The sequence below is a fragment of the Ailuropoda melanoleuca genome, chromosome 3, assembly GCF_002007445.2.
Source record: "Ailuropoda melanoleuca isolate Jingjing chromosome 3, ASM200744v2, whole genome shotgun sequence".
NCBI lineage: Eukaryota > Metazoa > Chordata > Mammalia > Carnivora > Ursidae > Ailuropoda > Ailuropoda melanoleuca.
Genome location: NC_048220.1, coordinates 53,827,002 through 53,839,451, shown reverse-complemented (window position 1 = coordinate 53,839,451; position 12,450 = coordinate 53,827,002). Strand labels below are relative to the sequence as shown.

Sequence of the window (12,450 nt, the reverse complement as noted above, 5' to 3'; positions counted from 1 at the left end):
CTAATTTTAAGAAAATTTTACTTTTATAAATACTATATTTATAATATATAATGTATATTATATACATGTAACATGTATATACATAATATACATTATATATTATAAATATAATATTTATAAATACTATATTTATTATAATAATATATAATATTGTTATATTTACTTTTATAAATCTACATGCCGAGGCTGAAGTACATGTCAGTGAGATCACTCCCTTGTGGTGGAATCCAAGCATCACTATTTTTTAAAGCTCCCCAGGTGACTGCATTGTATAGCCAAGGTCAAGAATCATTGCTCCAGAAGCAGGTCTAAACTTGAGTTTCTAATTTAGGAAACTCCAAAAGAGTTCCAGTCCCTTGTTAGAGGATCCCAGGAGATGTCCTCCAATCTTGCTACTCAAAGTGTGGTCCTCAGAGCGGCAGCAACAGTACTACCTGGGAACCTGTTAGAAATGCAGATTCCTGGGGCGCCTGGGTGGCACAGCGGTTGAGCGTCTGCCTTCGGCTCAGGGCGTGATCCCGGCGTTGTGGGATCGAGCCCCACGTCAGGCTCCTCTGCTATGAGCCTGCTTCTTCCTCTCCCACTCCCCCTGCTTGTGTTCCCTCTCTCGCTGGCTGTCTCTCTCTCTGTCAAATAAATAAATAAAAATCTTAAAAAAAAGAAAAAAAGAAATGCAGATTCCTGGGGTGCCTGGGTGGCTCAGTTGGTAAAGTGTCTGCCTTTGGCTTAGGTCATGATCCCAGAGTCCTGAGACTGAATCCCGCATTGGGCTCCTTGCTCATCTGGGAGTCTGCTTCTTCCTCTCACTCTGCCCCTCCCCCCAACTCTCTCTCTCAAAATAAATGAATATTAAGTAAATAAATAAATAAAACATTTTAAAAATCTTAAATTTTTCTTAATTGCAATAATAATACATGCTAGTTGTAGAAATCGAAAAGTCTTTGATAACCTCACCCCACCCATCCATCCACTCCAGTTAAGTTTGGTGTATATTTTTCCATATTTCCATAATTACTTCCCATGTCGGTATGCATCTTTTAAAAAATCCACCCAGAGATATTTCTAAAATCCATCATTTTCCAAAAGGCTAGCCCCACAGAATTGGTACATGGGCTTATCTGGGGTTTTAACAACTTTTTATATTTTGAGGTGAAGTAACCCAAGAGTTGCAGTGTTTTATTCAGGTCCCTAAATGTACATTTGGTTTCCTTGATTTATTTAATAACTCGGAGTGACTAAGGATGTTTGGTCATTGTCTTAATTACTAATCACAAAACTGTGTCTTCTTGCCTCATATCTGTAACCACATCCTTATCAAAATATTCTGATTACTGCATTTTAAGTAGTAGTGTCACAACATACGTAAGAGAACTGGTTGTTTTTTTTTGTTGTTGTTGTTGTTCCTGTTTGCATCATGGTGATTCTGCCTGTGAAGATTTTTCCCAGCACATAATCCGTCACCAGGATTACTCACAGACTCCAGTATTCAAAATGTCATCTCTTAAGTTTCCTTATTTTGAAATATCTGTGGCTCTTCTGAATAATGCAAAAAAAAATGTAAATGAGTGAATAACATAACAGAGAAACTCTTTCCAAAAGGTATTAGAAAAATACCCTTTATTTAACTGTGCCTTATGCTTTGGGGTACTCCAGTGAACTATGCTTTTAAAGACAGGTGGTTATGTACTAATATCTTGGCCCTGAAAGTTTTGGGTCTTCTTTTGAATTGGATGAATTTTGTTTTGGTTTTTTGGTAGTCCAGAAAAATTCTATCCTTTTTATTTTCAAGTTACCTTAAATTTTTAACATGCAAATTTTATTTAGCTAAATCTAAATTTCATCAGTAATATTAACTTCTTCTGAACAATATGAAGACTTTATAAAATGTATTCATTCCAATTTCCCCTCCTGACTTACTTGCTATAATTATCATCCAGATTTTCACTCTATTTGCATTAAACCCACAAATGAGACATTATCATCATCATCCTGTTTGGCTTTTCTCACGTTCGCCATTTTGTTTGCTAATCATCTTCTTGCATTCAGAGCTTCTGGAATCAAACTCATTCCTGTCATTTTGGACTGGTTGACAGTCCTCAGGACAATCAGATAGTTAGTTACCTCAAGAAGAAAATGAGAAGAGTCCTGGGAAATATGCCCCCTCTCCCCAACAGTGCTGCCTCCTGTGCCCCCAGGACTAGGGGCATCCCTGTGTATTTCCTCTCACTCTCTGGTTAGTGTGTTTTATGGAGTAGAGAAGAACAAGGAAATCTGATAGAATACTAAAGTTAAAAACATTCAATTTGAAGAGCTGTCATGTTTTTCTGGGATCATATTCTTCCTACCTTTTTTGCTATTAAAATTATCTTTATTTTAGGGGCATCTGGGTGGCTCAGTCGCTTAAGCATCCAACTCTTGATTTCGGCTCAGTTCATGATCTCAGTGTTGTGATATGGAGCCCTGAGTCTCCCTCTGCTGGACGTGGAGGCTGCTTAAGATTCTCTCTCTCCCTTCCATCTTCACCCTGCCACCTCTCCCTCTCTTAAAAAAAAAAAAAAATCTTTATTTTATAATACAATGGTGATGGTAGTCGAAGTTCGGGGTTTTTATAAATTAAATTATGTCTTAAAATTTTTTTACTTGTCCAATCACATTGCCAATCACAACCCAGATTTTTTGAAATTTTATGGACCTTGAAATCCCAAGCCACTGCCATAGACAGCTACCTGTGATTTCGAGGTATGGATATTGGGTCACCTGAAAACATGTCCTCTTGGTCACATCAGGGACCTTAATGGTTTTTCGGGTGTATACAAATCCTACAGTATTAACAGTACTTTGCAGCCTTTTATTGGGTTATCAAGCAGTCCTTAGTACTCTCCCAACAATTGAAATTGTTTTTACATGAGGCTGAGTCTATACTAGCAAAATGTCCTGAGTATATCGTGCACACCCCACATATATCTGGTAATGTTAATGCTCCCAATTTTTTTTTTGACGATTTTATTGATTTGAGAGAGAGAAGAGTGAGCAGGAGGGAGAGGGAACGAGAACCTGGAGGAGACTCCACACTGAGCACAGAGCTTGATGTGGGGCTTGATCCCATGACCTTGAGATCATGACCTGAGCCAAAACCAAGAGTCGGATGCTTAATGGACTGAGCCACCCAGGCGCCCTAATGCTCCCCGTTTTTTAAGAACACCATTTTGAGAGCCACATGATCCAATATTTGGCCAATACCTTTGTGTCTGCCTTACTCATAACATAAGGGGTTGGACCGTGATCCCCAAGTTTCTTTTCGCCACTAATGTAGGTTGTGATTGTAGTACCGATGCCACCATCCTGGTAGATGTTCTTTCCTCATCCCCCTGTGAACGGTCAGTGTGAAGTCTACACAGAGTGACTTGAGTTCTCATCTCCCCTTCATAAAGAATACTCATGTATAAACACAGCCACAGTGTTTATTGCAAAGGGTCACAACCAAGACTGTTTTTTTTTTAAATATTTTATTTATTTATTTATTCGACAGAGAGAGAGCCAGCGAGAGAGGGAACACAAGGAGGGGGAGTGGGAGAGGAAGAAGCAGGCTCCCAGCGGAGGAGCCTGATGTGGGGCTCGATCCCAGAACGCCGGGATCACGCCCTGAGCCGAAGGCAGACACTTAACCGCTGTGCCACCCAGGCGCCCCCCAAGACTGTTTTTTAATTGTCATATGCTTGACACTGACAGTCTTGTTAGATCTTCAGTCATTACTGTAATGTAGAGAAATAATGATGAATTTAAGATGCACCAACTACAGATTTTGGAGATCTCTGAATTCATGACAAAGTGGTTAATTGGCAAGCTCGTTATTTCCTGTAAGTACAAGGAAAAGAAGCGTTAAAAGTTATCCTATTAATTTGAGAGAGGAAATTAATGTTTCCTAAAAAATTCTCTTCTAGCGAAGGAAGCCCGTCCCCCAGAATGGAGCTGCTGCATAATATCGACCCAAACTTTGTGGATATTTCACCATGTGAGTACCTCATTTATCGCTACTAAACTCAATCTCTTTAGCTCGCGAGGATTTTTTTATTGCCCAGTGTGTCTCCAGCCTCACTTTCTCCTTTTCCACTTGAGTTCGCTGTCAGGATAAACAGTTCTCCATAACACCTGTTGTACTGACCTCCCCGTGTCTTTGGTACCACAGATGGTAAATGCTGTTCTTGGCTTTGCCACTTACTGGCTATATGACCTTCAAGCCATTTCATCTCCCTGCCTCAGCTTTCATAGAATCTCAGAGGCCCTTGCTCACTGGGAATGTCATGCTGTTGTTGCTCTCTTCTCACCTGAGAGCTCCAGAGCCTTCTTCCAGGAAACCGAAGGTCAGATGAGCCGCCACATCATCTGATGGAACTGGCCAGGTGCTGCCCAGCACCTGCTGCGTCTCACAGGTGTGACTTACCTAGCAATCCTGGAAGTCATTTGGCTTGATTTTGTCTCCTGCCTAAGTTAAGCCGTAGGTAGCCCCATTAATTCTTCAGGGAAAGAGGCCATTTGTGCTCTCAGATCACAACAGGTTGTAATTGTCCTGTGTAAATACCATGCTCGTGGCCCTATGAACCCTAACCTAGTGAGTTTGGGTCTGGAAAGCTGTAACTCTTAGGGCTTTTGTCCAGCCTCCATTATCAGGCCTCAACTCCAGACTCTAAATTTAGAAAACAATGCTCTTCCATCCCATTCATTCCCTTGGGTGCTCACATGCCCCCCTTTCTAGACATACTGCCACCCTCTTCATTCATTCTGTTAAGAATTCCTGACTTCTTTGTCCTCTCCAGTCTGTGCCACAACCTGGCCCGGGATTTGCCTGCTCAGGCAACAACCTCACAGTGGTTGTGTATCAGTGGGCACTTGAGGCCCCCCCCTCACCCCCCAGCTGCCCCCAGCCACTCCTTGCCCTGTGAGACACTTGCCTTTTCCAGGCATGTAGATCATCATTTTTTGTCTTGAATATGCTTTTTTTCTGTGGCTGAACACCTTTCCCTGACCTTCCACAATTTTTCCTCATCCCTTAAAACTCAATACAAATGTCCCATGTATGTGAATGCTTCTTGGAACCCCAGAAAGTCCTTCCTTAGCATCCTTTTGTATGTATCTGTGCATAAAGCCTTCAGCAAATTCTCTTGTATGTGCTTTCATTTCCCACCAAGGTGAGAGCTCCTGCAAGTCAGGGTCTATGTCTTATTTATCTTCTCATCCTCCTACATTAACATGAATACCCATCACTGGGTAGGCCCTCAGTGACGATTACTTGATGACTCATGGAAGAGTGTTGGACCAAAGTGGAAAAGAAAGGGTCTGAGGCAGGTAGGATGGCTATAGTATGGAGAAATTGCAATTTCTATTGGAGTAACTTATGTCAGTGAAAGAGGCAAGGGTGTGTGGCTTTCGAACACTTGAAATGTAGCTAATTGTGAATTGAGATGTGTATAAAATACACATCAGATTTTGAAGACTTAGTATGAAAAATGTGAAATATGTCATAATATATATTTACTACTCATTGAAATAGCAATATTTTAGATATGTTGAATTAAATTTATTATTGATTTCACCTTTTTCCTTTTCCTTTTTTATGTGGTTAATAGAGAATTTAAAATTACATGTGAATTTGCATTGCATTTCTGTTAGGCTAGATTGTTCTAGCAGGTTCTGGGAAGTGACTGGATCAGCCGTGTAGGTGGAGCACAGACCCGTGACTATTTACTGTGGCCACGACATCCACGGTTTCTAACCTTTTCTCCGCCCTAGCCTACCAGAGGGGGGTGACGCATTCTAGTCAATCACTGGCTTACTAGAGCAGTCATTCATAAGCAGTGGTATCAGAATCTCTGGGGGTGGCCAGAGGGGAAGAGGGGAGGCAGCAAGGGTTTTTAAAACCTCGAGGTAGTTGAATGCACTGGGAACCCCGTATGATGTCCACGGATGTGCTGAATATGCGGCACACACTAATGGTTGTCAGCTGTCCTTACCAAGTTCCATCTGCAAGTGAAGAGGCCCCTCCCCTCACCAAGCTGAATGTTTCTTAGTATCAGAAATGGGGGCTCAGTCAGTTAGGTGTCCGAATCTTGGTTTGGGCTCAGGTCATGATCTCAAGGTCGTGAGATTGAGCCCCATGTTGGGCTCCATGCTGGGCATGGAGTCTGCTGAAGGTTCTCTCTCCCCGTCCCTCTGCCCCTCCCCCCACTTGCGTGTGCACGCTCTTTCTCTGAAAGAAAGAGAGAAAGGACGAACTGGGAACTTGAGTTCTGTGTTTCCATGTAACCTGGCCACAGCGCTGCTGGCTGCAGGGCTCCTAGTACAACCTGCTGTGGTTTTTGCTACCTTCCCCACAGTGCCCCAGCTCAATCCCAGCACAGGCGCAAGGTTTCTCCGGTATAAAAGTTAAGGAAGGGGGCGCCTGGGTGGCACAGCGGTTGGGCGTCTGCCTTCGGCTCAGGGCGTGATCCCGGCGTTATGGGATCGAGNGAGGGCATGGAAATCAGAATAGTGAATCATTTTAGTTTTGCCACCCATAGATTATAAGGCCTTAACCAAGTCCCTCCACTTTTCCCACATATTAAATGATGGACTTACGACGACCCTTTACTGCTGTCCCAAGTTCGGGAACATTTTCTGGCCTTCTGCTGCCCCCCCACCACCTTGAAGCCCACTCCAGCCCTCCCTGTTGGCCTTCCCTGTCAGCCAGGGACTCTTGCTCTGACTCCTGCTTGTAACGAGGGAAGTTGTCCGCCGTCGGCATCCACATAGAACCACATTCACCGTCGGTCCGCAGAAACAGGGCATTCACTTCTGTCTCTGTCTGCAAGTAGCAAAGTGCCCCTCCTCACACATATGCAACACCTTGGGCTTTTGTCCCCAGTTTTTATGTTCATTTCGACCCACTGTGCAGCAGAAGCTAAAAAAAGGAGAACTATCTTTGGGGGCCCACTCCTTCACAGGAGATGATTCCAGCTCGTTTCCTTTTCTGTGCAGTTAATTTGGGGGGGATTAAATCCAGCTCTAAGAAAATATGTATTTATAGGGCAACAACCAAGTCTGTGAATCCTATTTATAGAGTATGTTTTATGAATATGTTCTAGAGGTTTTGTGGGATGCAATCATATAGCAGCCAATAGAGCATAAATTACAGATTCACAGTCGAGTCAGTGTTATCACAGAACCGTGTCTTTGTTTCTGACTCCAACACTTCCTAGATTGTTCGTCTTTACTAAAGCATAAGACAGTGGCATTCTATCTCTACCCTCCCAAAAGCCACTTCACCAGTTTCCTCACCCGTGAAGCAAAGATTGAATTAAATGATGTCTCAGGTCCCTGCCAGCTTCAACATTCTGTGGATCTCTGTGTAAATAGGATCTCAAAGGAGCAAAGCTGCTGACTCAGTTTCTCTCCTTTTCCACCCGGCCCTCATTACTAAGCAGTGACGTGGCCAAAGGCATGGTTGTACATAGATAGATACAAGTGAAAATGTTAGAAACATTGTAAGTGCTGGAGTAATTTGAATTACAGGATTTCATTATTACTACACCCTGCCCACTTTTCTGATCCCTGTTCTGAAACATCACTGCATCACTCCACTTTTCCATCTGCCTTCTGCCCTTTAGTGGGTCTTGTTGGGGGTTGTGGACCAGTGTCTCGTCCTATCACGAATCAGAGGAACAGGCATTAGACATTTCCCGGGGGAGCCCTGCCTTCTAAGTAATACCACATCCCCTCAGAAGCTGGCCTTTTGGGGTTTAGCAGCTCTATCCCCTCCCTCTTATTCTAAGAGTACAGGGTGCCCCCAAAGGCCCTTCTTACTGGTGGAGTTGGGGCTTTTTTCAAGGCCACATACCCTAGGTACATTGTGGGTTGGGTATGAATAATAAAGAGATTCCCAGAAGACTGGGACACACACACAGGCACACACCAGAGGTCATAGGATTCCCCATAGACCAGGAGATTCCGTAGTAAAGCTTAAACATTCACAAAGAGCCACAGATCACACCCATTAGGATGGCTACTATGAAAAGAAAGGAAAGAAAGGAAGAAAGAAAAAAGGAAGGCAAATAACAAGTGTTGGTGAGGATGTGGAGAAATGGGAATGCTTAGGCACTGTTGGTGGGATGAAAGGGTAAATAAAATGTGGTATACGTGTACAGTGGGCCTTAAAAAGGCCTTAAAGAGGAAGGAAATTCTGGCGTGCTACACCATGGATGAAACTGGAGAACATTTGTGAAATAAGCCAGTCACAAAAAGATAAATACTGCATGATTCCACCTACATGTGGTACCTCGTAAAGTCAAAATTATAGAGACAGAAAGTAGAATAGGGGCTGGCAGGGGCTGGCGGGGACGAGACGGGGAGTCCGTGTTTAATGGGTGTAGCTTCAGTTTTGCAAGATGAAAAGAGTTCTGTGGGTGGGTGTGGTGAAGGTTGCACAACCGTGTGAATGTACTTAGTACCACTGAACTGTACATTTAAAAACAGTCAAAATGGTAAATTTTATATATTTTTTCACCACAATTAAAAATAAATAAATGTAAAATGTAAAACCAAAGGAAAAAAAGCATAGAAATTCATGAGGCCAGGGTCTGTATCTTTTTCATTTACTGCCACATCCCCAGTGCTTTGCGCAGAGCCTGTCATCACAGCCGGCTCTCGGCAAATACTTGCTAATGAACGATAATAGAGCATCAGGTTAAAGTCCTTGTCTTACCATCTCTTAGCCTTTCCTGAACCTAAGGATATCTCCGGATGGCAATTCACACCCACCTTTTAATCCCTGAGCTTGCATCTTACATTTTGTTCCTAAATAAATATAATTAAATTAAAATTAAGAAGTGGCCGGTGACCATTAACATTATCATATGCTACTTACACTACTCACACTACTGGAAACTACTTACCCAACTTATAAATGCCCACCCTCAGTCTTGCCTGCATTGAAAATATCAGCCGGAAGAGAGGATGTGGGATTTTCCCTCCCTTTCCTCAGTCCTTTCTCTAGACCTCCGTGAGACACAAACATATATATTTATAAAGCCCTGCCCATGTGCTCAGCTCAGCCTGACTCCACTCGGAGACCAGGGCCCTGCTGCTTCTGCTCTTCTCTTTCTTTGTGCTCCCTCCTTGGCAAGTCCCCTTGCATTGTTTCATTGTTCTCTGTGCTCTCCGTGCCCCAAATCTGGCTCTGCTTTGATCTCCACCTCGCCCCTCACCCCTGTGGCCAGTGTCAGATATGTGGGCTGTAATTGCTTTCCTGTGTGCTTTGAGGAAACTTTATTCATCTTCAGAGGCTTTGTTCTGAGATAACCTTGGGCAGACATGTTTTGGTCTCTGTTCAGACAGTATCTTTTTCTCTTCCCTCCTTCCTTTCTAAGAACAGATCCTAAGAATTATTTATTCCCCTATATCTTTAAAATATTTCTTTCTAGGGGTGCCTGAGTGGCTCAGTCGTTAAGCGTCTGCCTTTGACCCAGGGCATGATCCCAGGGTCCTGGGATCGAGCCCCGCATCGGGCTCCCTGCTCCCCTGGGAAGCCTGCTTCTTCCTCTCCCACTCCCCCTCTTAGTGTTCCCTCTCTCACTGGCTGTCTCTCTCTGTCAAATAAATAAATAAAATCTTAAAAAATATATATATATTTCTTTCTAGGGGCTCCTGGGTGGCTTAGTTGGTTAAGTGTCTTCCTTCAGCTCAGGTCATGATCTCAGGGTCCTGGGATCAAGCCCTGCATTGGGCTCCCTGCTCAGCGGGGAGTCTCCTTCTCCCTCTGCCCCCTTCCCCCCCCCACTCATGTTCTCTCTCTCTCTCTCAAATACATAAATAAAATCTTTAAAAATACATAAATAAAATATTTCTTTCTAGCAGGCTGACCTAGACCCAGTGTCCTTCTCGAGCAGTACAGGGTAGTCAGTGGAGGAGACCTGTGAGAGCCCAAGGGACAGGGATGATGCCATTTAAGCTCATTCATGGGAAGCCTGGAACTATCGAAAGTGGTAGGGAGCCGCCCAGATTCCAAGTCAGGCCCTGAGATCCTGCAGGTGTGAGCCCGGCTCGATGAGCTTCTGAGGAGCACCAGTTCCAAACCCCCTTAGGTTCTAGCCAGCATGCCTCAGACCATGAGGAGAAATCATTTCAAAGGAGTTAGTTCACCTTAGAGGAAATATATACACCCATCCCGCAGGCACCGGGCTTGACATGCACTGTTCTGAAGTAATGAGCCTCCGCCATCTGAGACCACAGCTCACCTCGGAAGTCGGATGTGACATTCTGTGTATCCTTAGAATTCTCACGCACATCCGGTTGTGCAATGTATACATGTACACCTGACACACATGCATGCGTACAAAGCACTCAGATTCTTCTGGTAGGAGCTTGATCATAGATGAAGGGCACTGACAGATGTTAGCATTTTCCATACCACCAAAGGCCAAGTCTTCAAAGTGATTCCGTACAGCTTTGTTACTATTTCATTTAAAAGGCCTCCTTTCTTTAAAGGTTATAATGAGATGTTATTTCTGGTCTTGATTACAGAGTGAAAGAAGAGTCTTTCCCTCCCTCTCTCTCACACACTCATTTTCTGTGGTAAAATTGCCAATTCTGTACACAAGATCTAAGAGCTGACCAGGTTTGCCTGCTTGGAGCAGCTCCCTGTTTCCTCTCTAGAGCAACATTCAGTCCATTTCTGAGATGATTTATTCAACAGGTACAAGCTAGGTACTCATGTAGGTACTGGAGATCAGTTAGACTTTAAGTTTTGTCAGAAGCCGGTCTAGAAGAGGCCACGGACACAGCCTCTCACTTCCCTGCTTGCTGGCTGTCTGTGGTCCCCAGCTGCCCACAGCTGCGTGTGGACGCCTGAGCCTGCCAGCTACGACCTCTGTGATTCAGCTTACACGACCCCTCGGCACTGTTGCAGTGCCCACCTTCAGCTACCGTCATCGTGCTGTGCCTTTCTGACACTTCTCTAGGGACCTGTTCACATCCCTCCCTCCTCCTCCATGAAGCTCTGCTGAGCCCTCCAGACTTGAGTCTCTTGGGCTTCTCAAGCATCCTAGGACACTGAGCTCTTGCTACCTCAGACGCAGTTGTATAGATTCTTGTGTTTTCCCCATCCAGAGCTGTCAGTTCCCAGGAGGGCAAGATTTGATCTCTAACTCTCTCAATCCCCCTCTCCTTTGTTTAGAGGGGGGAGGAGAGAGAAAGAGAGGAGGGGGAGAAGGAGAGAGAATCTCAAGCACGCTCCATGCCCAGCACGGAGCCGATGTGGGCAGGGCTCGATCTCACAGCCCTGAGATCATGACCTGAGTGGAAATCAAGAGTCAGATGCTTAACTGACTGAGCCACCCAGAGCCCCTCTCAGTTTGTTGTGCAGATTTGTACAGTCTGAAAGAATGCATGCTAATAAATTAATCATTGAATTGGCTGTCACCCACTCATTTAATTAGGCTAAATCTAGCAAGAGCAATAATACCATACTTTCTTTTCAAAGCACTTTCGTTTCTTTCTGGACATATTTGTGAAGTAGCAATCCGGGAGCAACTGTCTGTCTGGTAGCCTAAAATCTGATATTGAGCAGAATAAGCAAAGTTAGGGGGGACGTGTGAAACCCACCACCTCGCAGTGAGGAGATTGCTCATTTTTGCACACACAAATAAATAAATAAAATCTTAACAAACAAACGAACAAAGAAAACCAGCCCGGAGGGTTCTTGCGAGATTGCTGTACCTGGAAAGCTGCTGGGTCTTCAGTGAGTGGGATTTGGGGCCGCACTGGTGTCTTCATCCCCGGGCCCACCTGTGCCGTGGCAGCGAAGCTAGAGTGTGACCATCCTGCCCCCACCATCAGACCCTGACGGCCTCCGCTGGCGTTCTTTCTTATTGAATATAGGAGCTCATTTTGCAGCTTGTCCCAAAGTTAGCAGAATTTGGTGTCTTCTCTACCCGCTAATATTTGTCTTTAGCGGCTCATCCAGCGTACCCTGGTGTAGGTCGGTACATGCCCTTGGTCGCAGAACCGAAACTCAGGTGACTTTGCCCCTTTTTAATTTTCAAAGGCTTTTCTTCTGCCTCCTTCGCTTTGGGGAGCACTAAAGTGTGTTTGGAAATGTGGCCTTTTTGATGCCGAGGGCAGTCCCCCAAGCCTCATATCCCATCCACCCCACTTCACACAGTGCATCTCAAGTAACATGCATCAGCCCTTCGCTGTGAACACTTGGTGCTGGAGTACTGGCTTTCATCCTGAGAAAATAAACAAGCCACACCAAACCCACAGCCCTTTAAAAACGCTAATTAATCCTCACCGCAGGCCTGGGCTACACAGAAATGGCAAATCCCACTGCCCCAGTTTTATGTTTGGAGAAATCAGTGTAAGCAACTTTTTTAAGGCTTCCCAGGGCCAGATCACAGCAGCGGACTTGAAGGGCTGGGGCTG

General features: G+C 44.4%; 1 protein-coding gene across 2 annotated transcripts in view; it reads left to right on the top strand.

Annotated features, from left to right (window-relative positions):
* ARSB (arylsulfatase B) overlaps positions 1-12,450 on the top strand; it is a 163,341-nt gene that overhangs the window by 95,725 nt on the left and 55,166 nt on the right. The window contains exons 6-7 of one of the 2 annotated variants that reach the window (XM_034656415.1): positions 3,942-4,012; positions 4,261-6,408. In XM_034656415.1, coding sequence (XP_034512306.1) covers positions 3,942-4,012; positions 4,261-4,370 — 181 coding nt within the window. In that variant the 3' untranslated portion in view covers positions 4,371-6,408. Of the gene's footprint in view, positions 1-3,941; positions 4,013-4,260; positions 6,409-12,450 lie in introns of those variants that run through there. The other variant, XM_034656414.1, reaches the window with a different exon arrangement.